The 20,107-nt window shown below is 37.9% G+C and overlaps 1 protein-coding gene across 2 annotated transcripts; it reads right to left on the bottom strand.

Annotated features, from left to right (window-relative positions):
* Positions 1-1,435: 1,435 nt before the first annotated feature.
* Positions 1,436-18,581, bottom strand: mccc2 (methylcrotonyl-CoA carboxylase subunit 2). 2 transcript variants are annotated; one of them, XM_023287888.3, is made up of 17 exons: positions 18,366-18,581; positions 17,264-17,330; positions 16,675-16,759; positions 16,337-16,438; positions 16,029-16,156; positions 15,504-15,616; positions 13,969-14,082; positions 13,679-13,743; positions 13,143-13,242; positions 12,962-13,057; positions 10,932-11,004; positions 10,748-10,824; positions 8,890-8,956; positions 8,414-8,570; positions 5,362-5,476; positions 4,247-4,332; positions 1,436-1,896 (listed from the first exon to the last, which is right to left on the bottom strand). In XM_023287888.3, exons 1-17 carry the CDS (start codon positions 18,495-18,497, stop codon positions 1,779-1,781), a joined length of 1,695 nt encoding a protein of 564 aa, XP_023143656.1. In that variant the 5' UTR covers positions 18,498-18,581; the 3' UTR covers positions 1,436-1,778. The 2 variants fall into 2 exon arrangements, with proteins under 2 accessions (XP_023143656.1, XP_035812004.1); XM_035956111.2 differs by lacking the exon at positions 1,436-1,896 and adding an exon at positions 1,917-2,699.
* Positions 18,582-20,107: the final 1,526 nt, after the last annotated feature.

The raw sequence follows: 20,107 nt of genomic DNA, 5'->3' as shown, positions 1-20,107 counted from the left end.
GTTCAAGGTTCATCACTTGACCCTTTTAATGTTGGATTTATGGTTTTGGTGTTGTGGGAGTCTCTCTAGTCGTGTCAGCTTGCTCCTTTCGCCCCAAGATATTTAATTTGGTTTGGACACACTGCCTACACATAGTTGTTATGAAAGTATCTGTCTGTATATCTGGCAATTTGTCCCAGCAGCCTTTTAATCCAGCGTATGCTTGGAAAAGCTGTGATCCTCAAAAGCAAAGCATTGTACAACAAAAGAAGATCTTGCCAGATATTGTGGCCAGACAAAAACATAAACTCACCCTTCTGTAGGAGAGCAGGCATGGAAGCCAACTAGTGAGGGATTATTGCTGCATTTAAGAGCTTTTTAAAGCAAGAGGCCGAAAATGATCATTAATTATCATTTTCCCCGATTGTTCAAGATTTTAGCTTTCCATCAGTTGAAACCATGCATCAAAGTCTCTCTGAATCATTAGGTCTTGGTATCTATGGTGAGTTTCGATACTCCAATGAAATCAAAACATCAAAAACTGCTGTTTGGTAATTCCTCCCACTCCCCCAGTGACATTTGGTAAAAAAATGAAGGCATAACTAGGAAACCAGTTTAAAAAATTAGTTGTAGGAGGTGGTGGAGGATTCGTGTGTGGGCAGCACACACATATCCTCCATGCATTTCATGGCCCGAGTTATTTTCTGCTCTCCCTACGGTGAGGCTCTCCACAGCCTCAGTGTACCAGCCACACAGTCGTACACACAGGAGCATGAAGGGCTTCCAGTTAAGCATTTTAACCAGTTGGCTTCATATAAACATTCAAATCCACTGCTGCACCAAATCCCTGGACTCAGAAAAGTCCTATGGAGCAAAAAGCTACTTGTTGCCAGAGTGAACTCACATGGTCTATACTAATATGTGAGCATACCAACTGGGTGTTCACTTAAAGAGATAAATTGGGAAAAAAAAATGGAAAAAGGAGGAGGGAGCAGAAGAGAGGGGGTGGCCAGTTAAACTCTGTAGCTCTGCTTTGGTACATAGCACAGTCTGCCTGCAGCATGCGATAGAAGACCACATCCTATTCATGCACCGCTACAACACAATACTTGCACAATTATAAATAAGAAAAGCAAATGGAAGAGCGGCTCAAAAAAAAACCTACGAGTGTCTCCGAACAAGAGATAAGTGTGTACATAGAAAATGTGACTGGGCTTGGACATCTTCAAAAAAAAAAAAAAACAACTATTTTTCCACAAAACAGCTTTTCCGTTATTAGCAGAACACCCCTATGGGTTTTCTAAAAGACATTCGACTTGAAAAATGAAGTGTGCTTCTACCGTTCCTCTAAACCTCACTCAGTCATACATTTATGGCTAAACAGTGCCCCCTTATGAACAGATGTTTTCACTCATACTCCGCTTGCAGGTGATCTCAGAATGAGAAAGATTGCAAGTTTTAGTTTTCACATTGTTTTTTTTAATTCTCCATTTACAGTATTTATTCTTCTTAAAAAAAAAAGAAAACCCACCAAAGGAAACATTTTTAAAGTACAGTTTCATTTATACTGGAATAGTAACAGTTAAGGCACAGCTTAACAGTGGAAATGTCCCACAAACACACTTTATCATCCAATCACATCGTCTCCTGTGATTTTTTTTTTTTTTGTTTGTTTTGTGTGTGTTTTTATACCCTTAATCTGGTGACACATCACAAACAAAAACTACAAAAAAACTAGCAAAAATACAGTACACATCTGTGGTAAGCTTGAGGTCTATACCTGTATAAGCTAAACGGCATTACATCCTGAATACTCCAAAACGTGTCTTCTGCGATGGTGCATTGAGCGCTGCATCGAGGCTCAGTCCCAAAACCATACGAGTATCAGCAGGATCGATAATCCCGTCATCCCACAGTCTGCAAAAAATAATAAGTGCTTCACATTATTAGATGGCACCTTGCAGCTCACTTATCCGACGCTCCTTGTAGTACTTGTCTAGCTGTATAATCAATTACTTTAACAGAGTGTCACGATGTTGTGTTGGTCTCTCTGGATCACTCCAGCGCTCATCTAGCTGTTTTAATACACTTGTAGAGGTTCAAAATAAGTTGGTCAGATCTGCATTTCCCTTGGAGCGTGATCATATTTTCCATCATCATCTGAGATCAAAGTAAATTTTTAGAAGTTACATATTTAAATTTATAAGTTACTTGATTGTAATTACGTAAAAAATAGTGAATATGAAATTATTCAACATTTTCGCACATTTTACAATTATGAAATAACAGAATCCCATTTCACAACGTCAATACAAATTACACTCAAAGAACTACAGAATTATTTGGCAAATTCTATTTCTCGTGATTAATTTTACCATAAAACAAATACTGTCAGTCAACCCAAAAACGCTACTGAACCTCAAACCTGACTGTTCAACAACAAAGGATAAGTGATTTTCTGAAGCACCTTCCTGCATAAAGATCACGACCTTGTTGAAATGCCGCAGATTTCTTCTTGTACTGCTTGTTGAGCAGGTTTCAGAGTGGGTTATCCGTCTTCAGCTCAAAAAGGTCTAATTAGCTCAACCTTAATGACAGCAGCCACACCAGTGCCCCTCCTCCACCTTGCTGGCGCTCGACTCAAAGTGGTGCCCTGTGTCCATTAGTGATCCAGCCACAGGCCCATCCATCTGCTCCATCAGGAGTCACTCTCATTTTATCTGTCCATAAAAAAACCTGTGAAAAATGGCTCCTCGTGTATTTCTTGGCTCAATCTTGATGCTTTCACTTATGAATCTTTTCTTCAGTGGTGGTTTCAGTCTTGTTTATTGTAGCCACGTGTCTGAGCACTTCTACTCTGCACACTGCACAAAGGTTGTGATTTGGAAATATGGTGGCACTGGAGGACAATGGATTCCTGATTCGGCTTTTATTTTTTCAATTAATTTGAAACTTTTTCGTTTGGTTTATGCGACCCTGCTGACTCATTGCAACTAAATGTCGCATTAACTGAATAGTTCAGCTATTTCAAGAGTGTTGCATCCATCTGAAACATCTTGCTGACTAATAATTATGCACAGTGTAGAGAATACCATTCCTCATTAGACAAATTCTTACCTGAAAATGACTGAACCCACTGAGCATTGAAGCTGATATGGTTTAAAGTTGGAAAATGAGCATAGAAATTATGATACTGTCAAAAACGTAATGCTCCTAATAATTTGCACGCAGTGTTGTGTACAACAAACCAACAACCTCCTCAGAAATTGTTCACATTATTTCGTTACATACAAGTTTTTAGTTTGTCAGCAGGGCTGCATCAAACAAATATTTTAAATACTGGCTAACTGGCTGGATATTTTCTTGATTAATAATTTAGTTTTAAAAGGTCAAAAGCCCAAAGTGACATCTTCAAGATGATGGTTGTAATCAAATAATAGAATATATTGCACTTATTATTATAAAAGACTAAGAATGTAGCAAATCATTACACTTAAGAAGCTAGAACCAGCAGGTGTTTGTCAAAAGAAACCTAATCAATAATCAAAAAAATATAATTGTTGCAGCTCTAACAACCAGCAAGAAATTTTAATATAAATGATTATAAGATTTACTGATTTATACTAATCTGGTAAACAATAACAGTGCACATTATGATAATTATTGTGGCTTTGATTACTGGTCAATAAAGTCAGCATTTATGTGCTCCTTATCTTACTATTCTCCAGCTTTTAATCTAATTCACTGTAAAAAAGTGAGATGTTTTGAAATCTCCATTTAACCTTTACCAGTAAAATAAATATGTATTTATGTGCCTAAATTTAATGTTTAAAATGACTTTTAGGACCACAATGCAAACACACAATTTTCCCCCATATGATTATTTGTAAGAACACCATCGTCTAATATGTGCTCTGCTCACACACCCGGTGAAAATATCCCACAGCACTAAATGAAAAGCAAACAAGGCTCATATTAGCAACTCAACACGACATCAAAAACACACTTGAAACACATCACAGCATCACTTCTCATTCCTGAAGACTCTTTCTTGTGGTTTCTCGGTTCTTAGAAAAGCAGGATCACATGATTTATTGAAAAGATTTAAAAATAAATTAGAAACGCGCTGGGGGCCTGTCGGTAGCCCTTTGATTTCATAAAGAGCATTTTCTCTCAGCGATGGTGGTAAACTGCTACGATTTCTTGACATTTAAAAACTTCATACACACCTGCCTCGCACATACGATGTTTCATGACCAAATCTCACCTAGCACTGGAGTAATACGGACTGCCTTCCTGTTCGAACCGCCGCACGATCGGTTCCTTCATGGCAGCTTCTTGCTCTGCTGTGAACTGTGAATAAATTGTGAAAACAGAATTAGGCAATAAGAACCTGAGCCAAAGGCATTTTAAAGGTTGTCTGAATTATTGAACGTGGAGTGGAATGTAAAGCTTAAAGGACACAGCCATTTCATTTGCCGTGAAATGCAGTTTCATCAACTTGCGAATACTAATCCAATCCTTGTGAAAATAATAAAAAATAATGAAAACACTGAGTAAATGCTGTAAAGCTTTTCATCGCTTATATAAACGGGGTGACCTACTGTAAATATTAGAAACATTTCTCAATATAAAACATTGCAAATCAAACACTGACACATGCTATAAATAGCTTTTTTCAGTGGTTTCAACATTAAGTAAACATTGTAGCCTTAATAAAATTTTGATTCACTGCAGGGCTGTTATATCAGACTAAGTTTTAGCTGCGACAGCTAAACAAATAATGTAGTGTGGATGCTACGTGTTACAGAGTCACTGTCTGCAAAATCACTTCACTCTGATTGTTGTTTTATTGTGACTCTGAGTCGAGCTGATGCGCTGATGGAAGCAATGAGTGATGGCACTTGTCTCCTTTATGAATTTCTCACAGTAAATGTGCAAAAAGCTCTCAACTGTTCACCTGAGTTCAACTGTGAAGATAAATAGAATAACAATAGTCAAAAAAAACAATGTTTCAAATGTATTCAAAAACTGACCCATAATTAGTTTTTGCTACCTTTTCATGTTGAACCTTCTTAAACATCATTGAAACGCCCGTCATGGGGGCACTGATGTGAGGTGTCATTCTGAAGCTATTAATGCACTCTTAATACACCCATAACAGCACACCTGACACCGTTTAATTACAGTCATTTGCTGCACCATTCAGGATAAGTCATCACAGTAACACTTAACACTGATATAATTTTATCCTGCCGTGTCAAACCATTACTGAAAGAAAAGTGTCTTTCATAATGTTTATGCTTTTGGCAGCAAATTCACCAAAGCTAATTCAAGCCCTTCCAGTGAGGCGCAGATGGGATGATTAATGTGACTCATTACCTCCTTTCCTTCGCGTGCCCTCTGATCCTTCGTGATGGTAGCCAGGACAGTAGCTGCCTGCTCGCCGCCCATTACAGAGATTCGGGAATTTGGCCACATGTACAGGAACCGGGGGCTGTGAAATGAGAAAGGATGTCTATTTGCTTGTGTTTCAGGAGCCAGAAAAGGAAGCTGAATCAAAAACGATGAATAAGACAACAAAAGAGCGATAAAACATCATTTACAAGGGCTTTACTTAAGAAAAGCACTATTTAGCATATATACCAAGTAGCATATAATTCAAAAAGCCTAATCAAAGCTTAATCTCATTTTCCAAAATTTCAAAATCCTCAGAGCTTAACTAAGTATTTTAAGAGAACTCTTAGCCCTAATTCTACTAATCTGACACCAGTCAAAAGTATCAGTGTGCACAAAATGCAGACACAAAGTGAAGGGGAACTGTTGGGATTTTATACACTTTAACAGAGTTTTCTGTTTACAGGTCGTGGGGAGCAATAAAGCAAAATAAAAAAGAGGCCTTTGTAGATCACCAGGGAGCTATGCGATCTGATAAACTGCCTGAAGTAATGACATTTGAGGAAGACTACACCATATATATATATATATACACACACACACACACACACACATAAAAATAATCAGTATGTAATGCTTTATTAAATTCTATTCATTCTTGTTAACATACAGGAATAAATATTTAGAGTTCTAAGATATCTCATCACTACAACAGAATGGATGTCATGAAACAACCAAGTATACACTATATTGGAAATGATAATGAAAAGATCAAGAGTAGGGTCACAGACTAGAAAGCGCAAGTCAATAATGACGTCTGTGACACAGAGCTAATAAGGTTGTCAGTATTGCTTGTGGTGTATTATTACACTCTTGCCAAAGGGGTTGGTGGATATTTTGTGGGACAGGATCACGTAATACCACATTCCTACACATGTCCACATAAAGCGTTATGACGGAGATTGTCTGTAGTGCCATGCATCTTTGTGGTGTCATCTGTGGCATCGTACCATATGACTATGTATTTATTATAATCAACATTGGATTTTAAGTCATCTGTGGAAGTAAGTTCAAATTTGTACATAGAAGAGATCATAGTTTCATTGACATACTTTGCAACAAAATAAACATGATTATTAAAAAAAGAGTCACTTATCAGAATACATTTTTACTATAATCATCAGGTATTTGGGTTTTTCTTGCTTAAACTTTGCTTTCTTCAAAATAACCTCCTCTGGCTTTAACAGCAGCATGGCATATATGAGGCATTTGTTTCACAAGTTTTTTTAAGGTATGTGCTGGGAATTGCATTCTAAGCTTTAAGTTTATCAATGAGAGCCTGCTGATTTGTGGGACACACTTTTCTGACTGATCGATCCAATTAGTCTGACACAAGCTCAATTGGAGAGAGGTCTGGAGACTGAGGGAGCCAAACCAGCTTACGAATAACACCTTCCTCTTCTTTTTGCCTAGGTAACCCTGACGGAGCATGGAAGAATGCTTAGAGTCTTAATCTTGCTGCAAAACAAACTTTCAACCCACAAGTCTTAGTCCAGATGCAACTGCGTGATGCTGGAGGATGAGTGGTACTGTTCCTTCTTCATGATACCCTTTACTTCTAACAAATCTCTTACTCTATCACCTACAAAACCTCCCCATAACATGGCACTACCACCTCCATGCTTTATTGTGGGTGTTACGCATGGCGTTTTAAAATGTGATTTGAACCAAATAGTTCATACTTGCTTTTGTTGGTCCAAAGAACTTGTCCCCAGTCACCATAGGTCCAATTTTTGTGTGCTTTTGCCCAATTTTTCTTGGTCTTTAGACAAAGTAGTGTTTTTTTGGTTATTTTTTGCAGATACACAACCCTTTAGACCAGCCTTTCTCAAACATTTTTTTACAGTTGTCTGAGATATTGCTTTTAACCTTGTCATGTTGAGTTCCTTTTATTTGTGGTGCTGTTTCCCACCAATCTCTCTTACTGGTGACAATGATATGTTTATCCTCTGCTTTTGTACTAACCCTCTTCCAGACCTTGTTCTATCATCATAACTTCCAGTTTCCATTAGTCTCTCCAGGGTATAGTGAACTCCTTTTATGCCATTCAGTGTTTTGCAATTTCTCTTTCAGTGTATCCTTCTTCCCTCAATGTACAAATCTGTGCTCTTGTTTCTTTACTCAATTGCTTCTTTCTAGCCATTTCTGTGGTAGTTCATCAGAGATATGGAGACAGTTGAGATTTATTGGGATTTTTCTAAGGAAATTCTCAAACGCCAGAGAGCTAAAATGAATTACTGCAAACAGTGATTTGTCTTTTACTTCTGTATGGAAGTTGTGACTCGCAATTTTTCTCAACCTCAAAGCTAAGCCCTTCTTTTCTTTTGCTAAGATTTATTCAGTAATTGTCTGGTAACTTCAATGCATACCTAAAGGTAAATTGAAGGAAATGGTGCATATCAATGAAAGCAAAGTCTGATCATGCAGTAAATGCATCCCAAATTCCACAGAATTCATACTGGTTTTTAAGAAAGGAAGTATGAACAGAAACTTGAAATTGCTTAGAAATGGTTTTCCTGTATTGACCTTGTTTCCAAACTTTTGGCCCTTAGTGTATATATTTCAATTTTTTTTTTCCCAGCTTTGGTGGCGTGCTATTGAGTAACAAGAAAATTCTCTGTAAGGAATTATGAAGCAGCCCCAAATGGTAGCAACGTCAGAAAATTTTAATTAAAATGGATGTTTTTTATTATAAAATAGGTTTTCATCCTTGAACAAGGTTTAACTCTGAAAATCTCTTTTACTACTGTTACAAAAGGCCACTTCCAACACGTGAATCAGCCAAGGGCGACTAATGCACATTATTCAACAACTAAACAGCATTTTCAGTACATTTTGTTCACTTAAATTATGCCCCCACATGCATTGATCTTCAGAATTGATTGGGCAACAGCTCATGGCCAGTCCATTCATTTATGTTGTTACGGGTGCTGTGTTTTTACTCTAAGAAACCACTTAGTGGAGAACATCTTCATACCTGTAAGCTCGACCGCACATGCCGTAGTTTCCTGCACCGTAGGAGCCGCCTATGATAACAGTAATCTTGGGTACATTGGCACAGGCAACTGCAGTAACCATCTTGGCTCCATCCTTGGCAATTCCTCCTGCTTCATACTCTCTACCCACCATGAAGCCTGAGATGAAGATAGAAAATTGAGACAGCAGCTAAAAACTGCAAGTCTGTGTGTTGTTATAACAAGGGAAAGTTTGAGTGTGTTGAAGATAATGAGTAACATGTAAAACTGTGGGATTGCGGAGACAGATTTGTACATTATGTCACGTGGTCTGATTGGGACTTGCACTGTGGCATGTTTCGTATCATCACATATCATTTTGCAACAAAGAATTAAATCAACCGATTGTTTTTTTCATGCAACACAAAAAAGAAAATCCACAACAGAACAAAATCCCAAATGTCAATAATTCCCAACTGCCAGAAGACTTCCCACTAACCTGTTATGTTTTGGAGAAAAATAAGCGGAATGTTTCGCTGGCAGCATAATTCGATGAAATGCGTCCCCTGAAAATAAAAATTCAAATATTCAGCAAATGTAATACATTCCCAACCCTGGGGAACAACTACCAAGAGCTAAAACACTGACAATAACAATCACTACCTTACAAAAAAAAACATAAAATGATATGTTGGTAATGATCTGTTTCTGCAGGCAATTCATGAAAAAACAATAATATAAACTTTAAATGAACTGCAAAAAGAAGCAGCAGTGTAAATATGTATTACAGAATATGTGTACATACTGAACTGCTGGGGATAATGTCTGGTCAATATTCTACTGAAATGTCTGGATCACACGAGGAGTTTGTGCTTTCACAAAACTTGGTAAACATTGCCTGAAGTGATGCTTTTGAATCTCCCTAGAGATCAGTTCGCTTGATATCTGGCAATATCAAAAACTCAATGAATACTGCCTGACAAATGAGTTAGTGGTTTCAATTCAGTCATCCACTTCACCCGAGACAAAACGAGTCAGGGCAAACACCAGCCACCTTAGGAGCGAGGTCATCTGGCTTCACACTGGTTTTGTATTTACCAGATTTTAGCTTGAATATGAAGTTGAACAGCCTTCAGCTGTGCCAGAAAGAAAATCATTGCACAAAACAGAGCTGCCAGAAGCTATTGAAACAGGCAAATAAGTACAAAAGACTGTGCATTATATGGACACAACTCATTTCCATATACTTTGTATTGCTAAATTACTCAGGTGTTTTCTTTATTTTGGCAGTTACCTCTGCTGGCTGTCTTTCAGTGAAGCAGCTTGCTTTGCATTGCAAAGTATAAACACAAAACTGGAAACAATGTGAGAGATGGCTGCCTATTATAAACTGTCACCTGGTGAAAAATAATCCATCAGTTTGCCTCTGAATACCTGCACAACAACAGATATCTAATCGTTTCTTCGATGCCTCTCCCCTTCACCAACACAAATACCTGGGGAAAAGCTTTTAACACTTTCACAGTTTGCATAACAGAAGCCTGGATCTGTCTTCAGTGATGACAGTGTGTCTGAAAAATGCATCTCGAAATGTAGGTTCTGTATTGATTTTTCCTGAAGATGCTCCCTGAGCATGTCTGTTCCACATCTGTGTCTGTCTGCAGCACTGTGCCAGTCCCTTTTGACTATAATTACACTGATGAGACAGCCAATGCTTATACTATCATGTTAAGACCTCACAGAATGAAACGATTAGAGGAGCCTTCTTTCAGGTCAGGCTGGTAACCTAATTCAAAATGTAGTTGGAAAAACTTATTAGTCTATAATCACAAATTCAGCTCCTCCTCGCTAAGCCTGTGTAAAGTTCAGCTCTGTTCACAGCAAACTGGGTTGCAAATTAATTGAATTATATTGAATGAAAATTATGATTGTCTGTTGTGCATGTTTTCTAAAAGCTGTTATTTCAGAGGCATTCATCAGAGCACTCATGAGATTATGTAGACAAGTGAAATTTGAGAGCTTATTGTATGAGAAATTTTGTACCGCAACTATGAAGGGTCAGTACAAACCAACTACTAAGACTAAAGCCATCTCATGACAGAAACATTGATATTCAGTGTTGTAAGCAGCAAATCTCTGAGGAGAATACTATCTGAGCTGCTACACTATTGTGTTCCAAGTCCTTGACATTTTGAGAGGCACGTAACTAGTACAAAGCTCAAGCATCCAACAATTCAACATAATCATGATGCTGAACTTTTTACACCACACAGGTGCTGCCTGTGTAGTGAGTTTTATTCTTTAGAGAACACTCAGTTTAACCATTTAATATGTGTTTGGGAACAAAGCATATTTACCTTTTTTGCAGACTCTGAAAACAAGACTCCGTTGTTGCCAATGATCCCAACAGGGTAGCCATATATTCTTGAAAATCCTGAGCAGGTGCACATTGGAAAACAAATGGGGAGATTGTAGCTTCAAGAGAAGAAAAGGCACAATTTTTGGGGCTATAAAAATTGAAAACAACATCATCCCACATACCCGTAACAAGTGTGTCTCCATAGAATGCCTTGAATTCATCGAATTTACTGCCATCTACGATTCTGGCAATGACCTGAAAGCCAAAGATATAAAAACCTATAAAGCTACTGTCACCAGTGCTGTTAAACAACAGCACTGGTGACAGAAAACAGAGACGACTTGAGCAACAACATTACAACAAATTTTATTTAAGTGATTTTATTAAAGTGATTTAAGGGCACCCTGTGTGGAATAAGCTGGATTTGAAAAACTCCTGTAAAGAGGGTACAGTCAGTTGATCCTGCAAACTAAATGGACCGTCAATACTGTTCTACACTACAAACACTTTGGCATCTCCAGAGTTACCACTAATTCTTGCTCCTGGGTCTACATCAAGAATCAAAGACACAGGCTTTAAAACAAATGCGAACATCTGGCATGCTCTGCCAGTGAGCAGAAAAACGAAGTGATTGAAGCTAACCACCCATTATCGACTCTGCTTCTCACAGAAGAACCTGACAGCTTAATGTATTCAGAACCAGTAAAGGCCAGGTTTGTTGGATTTTTTTCATAAATCTTAAGGATAAAACAGTGGAAAGAGTGCATCTATGTTCTATATTTCATTAGTTATGTTTGTAGTACTCTAACAAATCTATCTAATTACTGGTATGACTCTACTTAACATGCATTAAACAAAGGGTGTCATGGCAAAGTAGTATCTAATTAGCTGTCTGAGTGGAGCTAAGGAATGATTTTAAATTATCATTACGCATCCCCATGTAGTAGCTTCTCCTTTCACATAAAAAACATACCATGTTTACATCATATATAAATACAGATGAGTTAAAATAAAGGAAACCCCACTATTCAGAGTCTTGGGAAGGTGTTGGTCCACCACAGAGCTTCAATATTCTTTCACATTGAATCTCCAATTAACTGTACTGGAGGGATGAAAACCCATTCCTCCAAAAGATATTCCCTCATTATAACATATGAGTCACATTCGTTTCACCCTCTTATAACCGTTCCCTATGGATGAGGACAATGTTCTCTTTGGAAGAGTGCACTCCCATGAGAATAAAAAATGTTTTATCACAACATAAAAGTAATCACTCTGAAAAAAATTACTGGCAGCAATGCTTCAAACTGTGAGGACAAGTGGACCCAAATCATTGCAGCAGAATATCCACCCAACATCGTAACAGAGCCACTGGATCCCCTCAATGCAGACTTTTTTCCCTTTGTCACCTGTCTGTGTATCACTTAAAGCTGGGTAGGCGGTAGTTCTTTTAGCATCATTCGGCAAAAATCCCATAATAACCTTTCAGCATACTGCAACTCTATGTGGTCTTAGAGGAAACTAGATTTTTGTGCCTCCTTTTGACTCTATTTCAGGCTTTAGAATATCTAACCCTTTGACAGGAGACCTTGGGTAAGCACAGGTGTTTTCAAAGTGAAGAAGTAACCTATTGGTGATGCAACAAATGCAAATATGCTTTCATGTCCATTCAGACGGTAGATGGTGGTCTGATTCAACACTGGAAAACCCTGCAGGAAAAGCTGTTATTCCAGGATTGGCAACAAGTGCCTTGACTGCAGAGCCACACAAAGAGAAAGAAATTCTGACAATAAACACACTAAAACGTCAAAGTAAAATCTATATTCTGACCTTGTTGTCCCTACTGGAAAGGGAAGCTGTTAAATTCTCTCTATATGTGTCATAGTTGGTAATTAGGTTGTGTTGGTATATTTACCACGCAAGCCACAGGTGAAAGACTATGGTGATAGTTGCTAATAGCTAAGCCTTCTGTTAATTATAGCCAAAGACTCATAGCTACATCTAATTCAATATCATGTTTATGATCATGTTTGTGCTGCATATATGAAGGGCATGCATGCGCTCACTTGGAAAACTGTGTTTTTAAAATTCTGTTTTGTCTTTTCCAGATTTCTGAATACCCATGTTTTAACATAAATGCATATGTTTTAACAAATCCTAAAGCCTTCACTTTAACTGCCTTAATGCAATGTGCAGGAAACTAGAGAAATACCTCTCTGACATCAAAGTTGCGTTTCAAGTTGTCTCCAACTATGCCATAGAGTTCATCTGCAGGATAGAGAGGATCTTCAGAAGGTTCTATATTAACCTGAAAACACAGATTCAGTGTGAACAGAAGGCACAAACACAATAACTTGAATGTAATTGGTAATGATTATAATCATTGGACTGACCCCAATCTTTGGCTTGTAGTTGAGGTTTCGTACTGCCTTTCTTGCTAAATGGAGTGCATGGTCATCGTCCAAAGCGTAGTGGTCTGTCACGCCAGATTTTCTGTAAAACGCGCAACAAATCAATCACTGAAGATAATACAGTACATAAATCACTCCTCAAATCATTATAGACATGACTGTGAGTGTTTATGAATCTGGAATAAACACATACTGTAGCTAAAAATAATCTTCTGCTTGTTTGCTATAAAGTCATGAAAATATATTAAGCAGATAGAGTGAAAAACAAATGCCAGTTTGTGTGTATGACATTACATAGTGTTAATAAAAGCACACATACACACAAGTATATACAAAAGGCATCAATTTCCCATACACGGGTTTTTGAATAACATTCAGGAAATCCTAGTTTGCATATTTTGCAAAAGATGCTGATCTATCTCTGTGGGATTTTAGGGCCAAGATGAAAGAAACTTAGAGAATTTTGGACCACTATCCCATACAGTCCATAAATTTGGTGAAAAATGCTGTGCTCATACTTGCAGTGCAGATCAGCACCACCAAGGTCCTCTGCAGAAACTTCTTCCCCAGTGGCAGCTTTGACCTATTAGGACCGAGGCACAACCAAAAGGAATTATGTTCACGGACACATCATCCCTGCAGTACATAATAATTCACTCGTGTGTAGCAGTGATATTATATCTCAAGTTCAAAGACATTACCTGGTACATGAATCACAAATGGAATCTACTAGACTTTATAAAATTATACATGATACATATTCATCTGACTGTCATATCATATTTAAAATAATGAAATATTGGCAAACCAGTGGAGGTCCTCCAAGAAAAATGGTTCCTTGCTTCCGCACAATAATACTCTCATCTGCCATGGCTGGTACATACGCTCCTCCAGCAGTGCAGGAGCCCATCACAACAGCAATCTTGAAGAGTGAAAAAAAAAAAAAAAAAACACAGCCCAGCCTAGTCATACGCATGTACAATATTAAAGATCCCCTCCAGGCATCTTCTCAGATAGAAAAGACACTCTCCTCTGAATAATAATTTTTGTCCAGTATGGTTTTTCCCTATAAAAGTTATCTGATTAGCTGTCTGAAATTAAAAGACCATCTTCAACTACTCGGCCATTCAAAAATTAAAATATTATTTTTCCTTTAGAAAAGTTTAAATATGGACACAAAATGTCTCCCACTTCACAGTTCTCAGTATAGACTCACTTCAGGCATCAAGCTGTCAAATAGGCCAGGAATGTATTGCAAATTAGTTGTAGACGCACACTTTAAACTTCAACTTCAGGTGAGCTCAGAGAAGCTTTTGACTTTCAGCAGAATAATGAGAAAACGGTCTTCTAGTGGCAAAGCCTGAACATACATTATTCTGCAAAGTGAAGGTCAAACATCCAAGAAAAGTTATTTCTGAAAAACTTTCCCCTTTCAGCAAATGAATTTGAAAACGGCCTTCTGGTTTTAAGCTGTGCACGTGTGGTCTTCTTGCACAGTGAAGGTCAAACTTGAAAGAGAGGGAACATTAACAAATACACCTTTTTTGAGTGGAGAGGACCTTGGACATCAAGGTCAAGACAGAAAAACTCTTGTAAATCAAGTGTTTTGCTTTATTTCACAGTGTAATACAAGCACAGGCGAAATTATGAAACCCACGTGCTCTTTGGAAGTGAGTGGACAATGCAGCAATAATGGCTGAAACAGTAGGAATTCTGATTTGTGTTCTCTTCGGCGTGTGCAGATTTTGATTATTTCATGGGAACTAAGAGGTGGAAATGAACCTTTAGTAATTGAGAGGTAAATCTCGTGAATAGCAAACGTGACACGGAGAAATTAATATGAAGAAAATAGGAATAAATACAACAAAATTAGTAAGAACTATGCTAGACTCAGTTTGGTGAAGAACATATTCAGCCTCTACTAAAAAGAATAGAGTGCAAGACCTACACTACACCTGCTGCTTTTTTCCACATTTTCCCCAAACAGCCTGTTTTTTGTTTGTTTTTAAGTAGAAGCATGTCTCTTCTCAAGTAGTACACAGTAAATGGATTTCAGTTGCCTGAAGACAATGAAAAAATGATTAGTCTACAGCTGTGTCGCTCACTGAAACACACCATCTCTGCTCTGTGATATTGCTTTCAGACAACATATTCTGCTGTAAAGAAGGAGCCCACGAATAAAGGCGAGAATTCTTAAATTACAACTATGCAAGACAGCAACAATAGGCTATTTCAAAAGTCAGCGATCGGGGGGAGACAAACAAATTATGAACCCACTATGCTGCTGCTGTGTGTGTTATGTAATCTGCATGTGATATACAACGTTAACCTAACAAGTATCACCTGTGCTATTCCCTCTGAGGACAGCCTGGCCTGGTTGAAGAAAATGCGTCCAAAGTGATCTCTGTCTGGAAAGACGTCGGCCTGTCTGGGCAGATTGGCTCCTCCAGAATCCACTGTAGGAAATCACAACACATATTTAGAGAGCTAACTAATTATTAACACCTCATTCTCTGGCAATATTGCAGACTCGCAATTTTTCCTTATATAACTTGTAGCCTGCAACTCTCAGCCAAAGCCCTCTGGGATGTCCCAAGTGTACGTACTGACAAAAAAATCTGATTCCTCCCACAGGGCCCTTGGAGAGGAGACTTGGCTGACAAAGTTGCTGAATTTCATAAACACAACTTCAAGTACAGTATGCTCATTTTATAAAGGCACTGAAATACATCTCTTGAATTTCTCTAGGGAATTTTATATTTATTGTGTTTTTTCAATTTCCAGTTGTTGAACATTTGTTTTATTTTCACCCCCTTTTTATAGGTGAATGCTGTTTTACCAAAATCTCACAAATATGGAATTACTCACCCAAATAAATGCACGGTAAGTGGTTCTGCTGGGCTATTTCTTGTGCACGAAGATGCTTCTTTACTGTAATTGGGTAGTATGTTCCCCCTTTGACAGTAGCATCATTTGCAACAATAACACACTCCACTCTATAAAAAAATATATTAAAATGTATTAATTGCACCTAAAACACTTGAGTGAAATTCCATTGCTATAAATCCACATTTTGGCCACATTTAACCAACTGTCATTCATTTACACATCACAACCAAACTACTTTCAAAGAGGCAGTTGACTTTGTAAATGTCAGAAATTTTCATAGCACTTACCCAGAAACCCGGCCAATCCCAGTAATTATACCGCCTGCTGGGACTTCCTCTGTGCCATATAACTCATAAGCTGCAAATTGGGAAAATTCCAGAAAAGGACTCCTGCAAAAAAAAAAAAAATAAAAAAAAATTACATATAATGCAGTTAGTTGTAAAATGTGGATGAGAAACGAACCATCTACTATTTATCCTCCTTTCTCTGTGCATCAGTTTACCTATCCAACGGTTTATGTAAGGACATCAAACCAGAGCACTACAAGTTTTATGCATCTAGAGGGTATGAAAGAGCCATGAATTTTGAATCTGTCAGAAGCCCAGATAGAAACAAATTATAATACCATGGATCCAGCAGCTTGTCTATACGCTCTCTAGGCAAGAGTTTCCCACGAGAAGTATGAAGTTTTCGTGCTTTTTCTCCACCACCTGGATTACAAAAAAAGGCAAATTGCATGTAAACAAATATTTTGGTGACACTTTGGTTAGTTTAGTGACTGAATTACATGTGTGAAAGTGTAGATTCAAACCTAAACTTTAAGTATAACCTGGCTGTAACCTAGAGCCTCTACAGTAAAATTAAGAAGAAAATTTGGCATTCTGTATTTACACACAGTAATCTACTCAACTTAGTTTTTTATCTTGCATTAAATGAAGAAAGTTAATTAGGTGGAAGTTGTTCTATTAAGGCAATAAACCAATAACTCTAAGAATAAAGAAGCAGGCCCTTATAGCCGTAATCATGCACAAGTGGATCCTTAAGTCTTAAACGAATAGAAAGGCTTTAATGGAGGTGTTTTGTAGACAATTTCATCACCCAGACTGCCTGACCCCAGATACTAATTTGCACTGCTGGAATTAAATGGTATTGCCTTGTAGCAATTTGAACGTGATGAATTTACATTGTGACCGTGCTGCAGTGTTCACACTTACCCAAACTAATCTTTTCTGCCCGGCTTCTCAGTTCATCAACAAGCACTTTCATTCGGTCATAATTCTCCTGAAAAATAGCAAGAGTGCATACATTGCTGTTTTGTCCTTAGTGCTATATGACTCCTACTGATCACAATTTGTGATCTACACTGGCACCACAATAGGAAACCGATGTCAAGACTTGAGATTTGCTTAAGTAACTCAACCAGAACAAGTAAGGTATAAGCTTTGGTTAAGTGAACCGATACTTGATAAGAGTTTAAAAAAAAAAAATGTATTGACACATTCATCTCAAACTGTTCATGACAAAAATGTGTGTACTTTAGAATCAAGAATGAAGAATCTTTATTGTCATTCTGTTTCCTCACAGTGAAATTTTGATTGGTGACTCCCAGCTATAGATAAAAAATAGAAAACGGCACATTATATACGAATAAAATAAAACAGAATTCCTCAAAAATATAGCCTTAATTATCCACAACTTAATGAGTCTTTCTGCAAGCTGAGAACATGAAGTGAATGTGTCTGTGGTGCCATCCAGTGACATTTTTTGGTGCTACATCAGTGACAACGAATTGATTGTGCCTGAATGTGGACACCAAATACAGATAGTTACACTGATGCATCATGACTGAAATGATTCAGTTATAACTTTAAGCTAACATTTTTATCGCCATTAAAATCCTATAGGTATATATAAAAAGCAAGTCTTGAGTTGTATATGATTAAATCTTTCGAGATGTTAAAGTGACTGCTGGATTCAATCTCTTTTTAGGGATAACATTTGAACGACAGGGTGTTTAAGATAGACTTTGTCCTTTATGAAATGCAACTTTCACTGTTTACCCTGAGGCAAATGTTCTCAACTCACTTGTCAAAATGATGCTAAAACATTAGCTTCCAGAGGTTTTGACCTCTAAAATTAGCTGCTTAAACTATAACCTTCGCGCTTGTTAAGAACAATAGCCTTAAGAGCGATTTTTAGCTCGTCTGTCCGGTGTGAGCCACCTCCACCAGGTGAACAGGTACGGCTGACATTAGCAGCGAGTCGAATTGTAACGTTACATTTTGGCTAGGACACGTTAGCAACATACTAACATACCTGATATTCAGAGGACAGTTTGTCAGGCTGAGAGCCGATTGGAGCTACTTTATCGGCGTGGTAAGTTCGGCTGCAAACCAACGGTAGACTCCTGCAACGAAGCAACCACGGTCTGACAGACTGCAGAAGCATTTTGATGCTCACCACAAATTAAACGCAAAACTTCTCGCTGCTAGCTTGCTATCAGTCGAGCGGAGTTCTTCTTCTGTGGTTCTTGCCAGCGGAAATAAGTTCCACAGCGTCACCACTGAGTAGTGGAAATTAATGCTGCCACATTTCAGGAGGAGTATTATAATTGTGAACACTGAAAAGATCCAACATTTCAATATTCTTTTGTTTTATTTTTATTTTTTTTTAGATAGAGTCATTTACCACTATAAAAATATTCCCGTTAATAACTAGCAACGAAACTGACCTTTAATTGCTTGTCCATTATTTTGTCAGTTCACTATTCCTAAAGTCATAAATGAACATTCATGATTTTTTTTTCATTTAAAAAAGTTCACATCAACAACATATAATGTCAACATTCATTCATGTGTCCGTCAGTAATATTTAATTGATCGGTATATATATATAGTCAAAAATGAATTCATCATTTCAAATTAAATGTTCATTTTTAAAGCCTTCCACCCTGGAGAACCCTGTACCTGGACCAGGTTATATCTGTTATTAAAACACAACCAGCTTCTGTTTTCTGAAGGTTCCTCATCATGGCACACTCAGCCCTTGTCCACACGTAGCCGGGTATCTCACAAAACGAAGATATTTTTCTACGATTCGGCCTATCATCCACACGAAAACGCAGATTTACGTCATCAAAAACGATTCTTTTTAAAAACTCCGACCAAAGTGAAGATTTGCGAATTCTCCGTTTATGCGTCTGCATGTGGACATCAGTAACCGGGGTTTTACGTTTCGAAACGTCACCGCCTGCGACAAAATATGTTCTTACGTCACATATGCGACCCGTGTTTACATTCGGTAACAGTATGGATGCTCTCACAAGGTTTTGGGCGCTGTTTCTTGTACAGGCGCTTTTTACTTGCTTGTTTTTACAAGCCCAGATACTGCTCCACATTCAACAACACAGGCGAAGGACGACGTTTAAGGACGGTTATTCTCCACCACCTTGCTACGATTTGGGGAACTACTGCCACCTAAAGGTCCGGCATGCTTATGAATGTGCTGAAAAACGCACTTATGCGGTTAGGTGTGGATGGAGTTTTTTTCTAAAAACGAGGCGGTGTGTACGTAAGTTTTTTTCTAGACGGAGGGGGCAGGATATTCGGTTTTACAAAAACCCGGCTACGTGTGGACAAGGCCTCAGTAAGGAGGCCACTTAGTAAAACTATTATTAAAACTAATTGTTGTATTCCCGTTCTGTTGCCGCATGTTGGAGAATTTTCAAAGCAGGTTCAATGACGGTCCGTGTACCATCCGTGCATGGTTCGCTCATTCGTTTTTCCGTTTCAAAATAAAACAAGAAAAAACAAATAATCGCTTTGTTTTTCGTTTCTTCGTCTAAAAATTTAATTCGAAAAACAAAAAGTAGAGAAAGAAAAAAATGCTGCGTTTTTACAAATTTTAAGGTTTAAACAAGAGAAAAAGCCTTTTCACATTTGGAAGCTGCCGGCAGAACCGGAAGTCAAAGTCATAACTCGTGGCGACTTGACTTCACTTCTCTGTCCCAAACTCCGCACCACGTACTTTGAAAACAACGAAGACATGTTTGTCTTATT

The sequence above is a fragment of the Amphiprion ocellaris genome, chromosome 6, assembly GCF_022539595.1.
Source record: "Amphiprion ocellaris isolate individual 3 ecotype Okinawa chromosome 6, ASM2253959v1, whole genome shotgun sequence".
Lineage (NCBI taxonomy): Eukaryota > Metazoa > Chordata > Actinopteri > Pomacentridae > Amphiprion > Amphiprion ocellaris.
This window is presented reverse-complemented; position numbering and strand designations above follow the sequence as displayed.

Bases quoted from the DNA above. Each gene is read 5' to 3' on its own strand.
- mccc2 (XM_023287888.3), bottom strand. From the start codon at position 18,497: ATGCTTCTGCAGTCTGTCAGACCGTGGTTGCTTCGTTGCAGGAGTCTA. The intron at 13,744-13,968 runs GTTTGCCAATAT...CGGTCCTAATAG, and splicing joins TTCTTGGAGGACCTCCACTG to GTCAAAGCTGCCACTGGGGA. The intron at 13,058-13,142 runs GTCAGTCCAATG...CTGTGTTTTCAG, and splicing joins ACTACAAGCCAAAGATTGGG to GTTAATATAGAACCTTCTGA.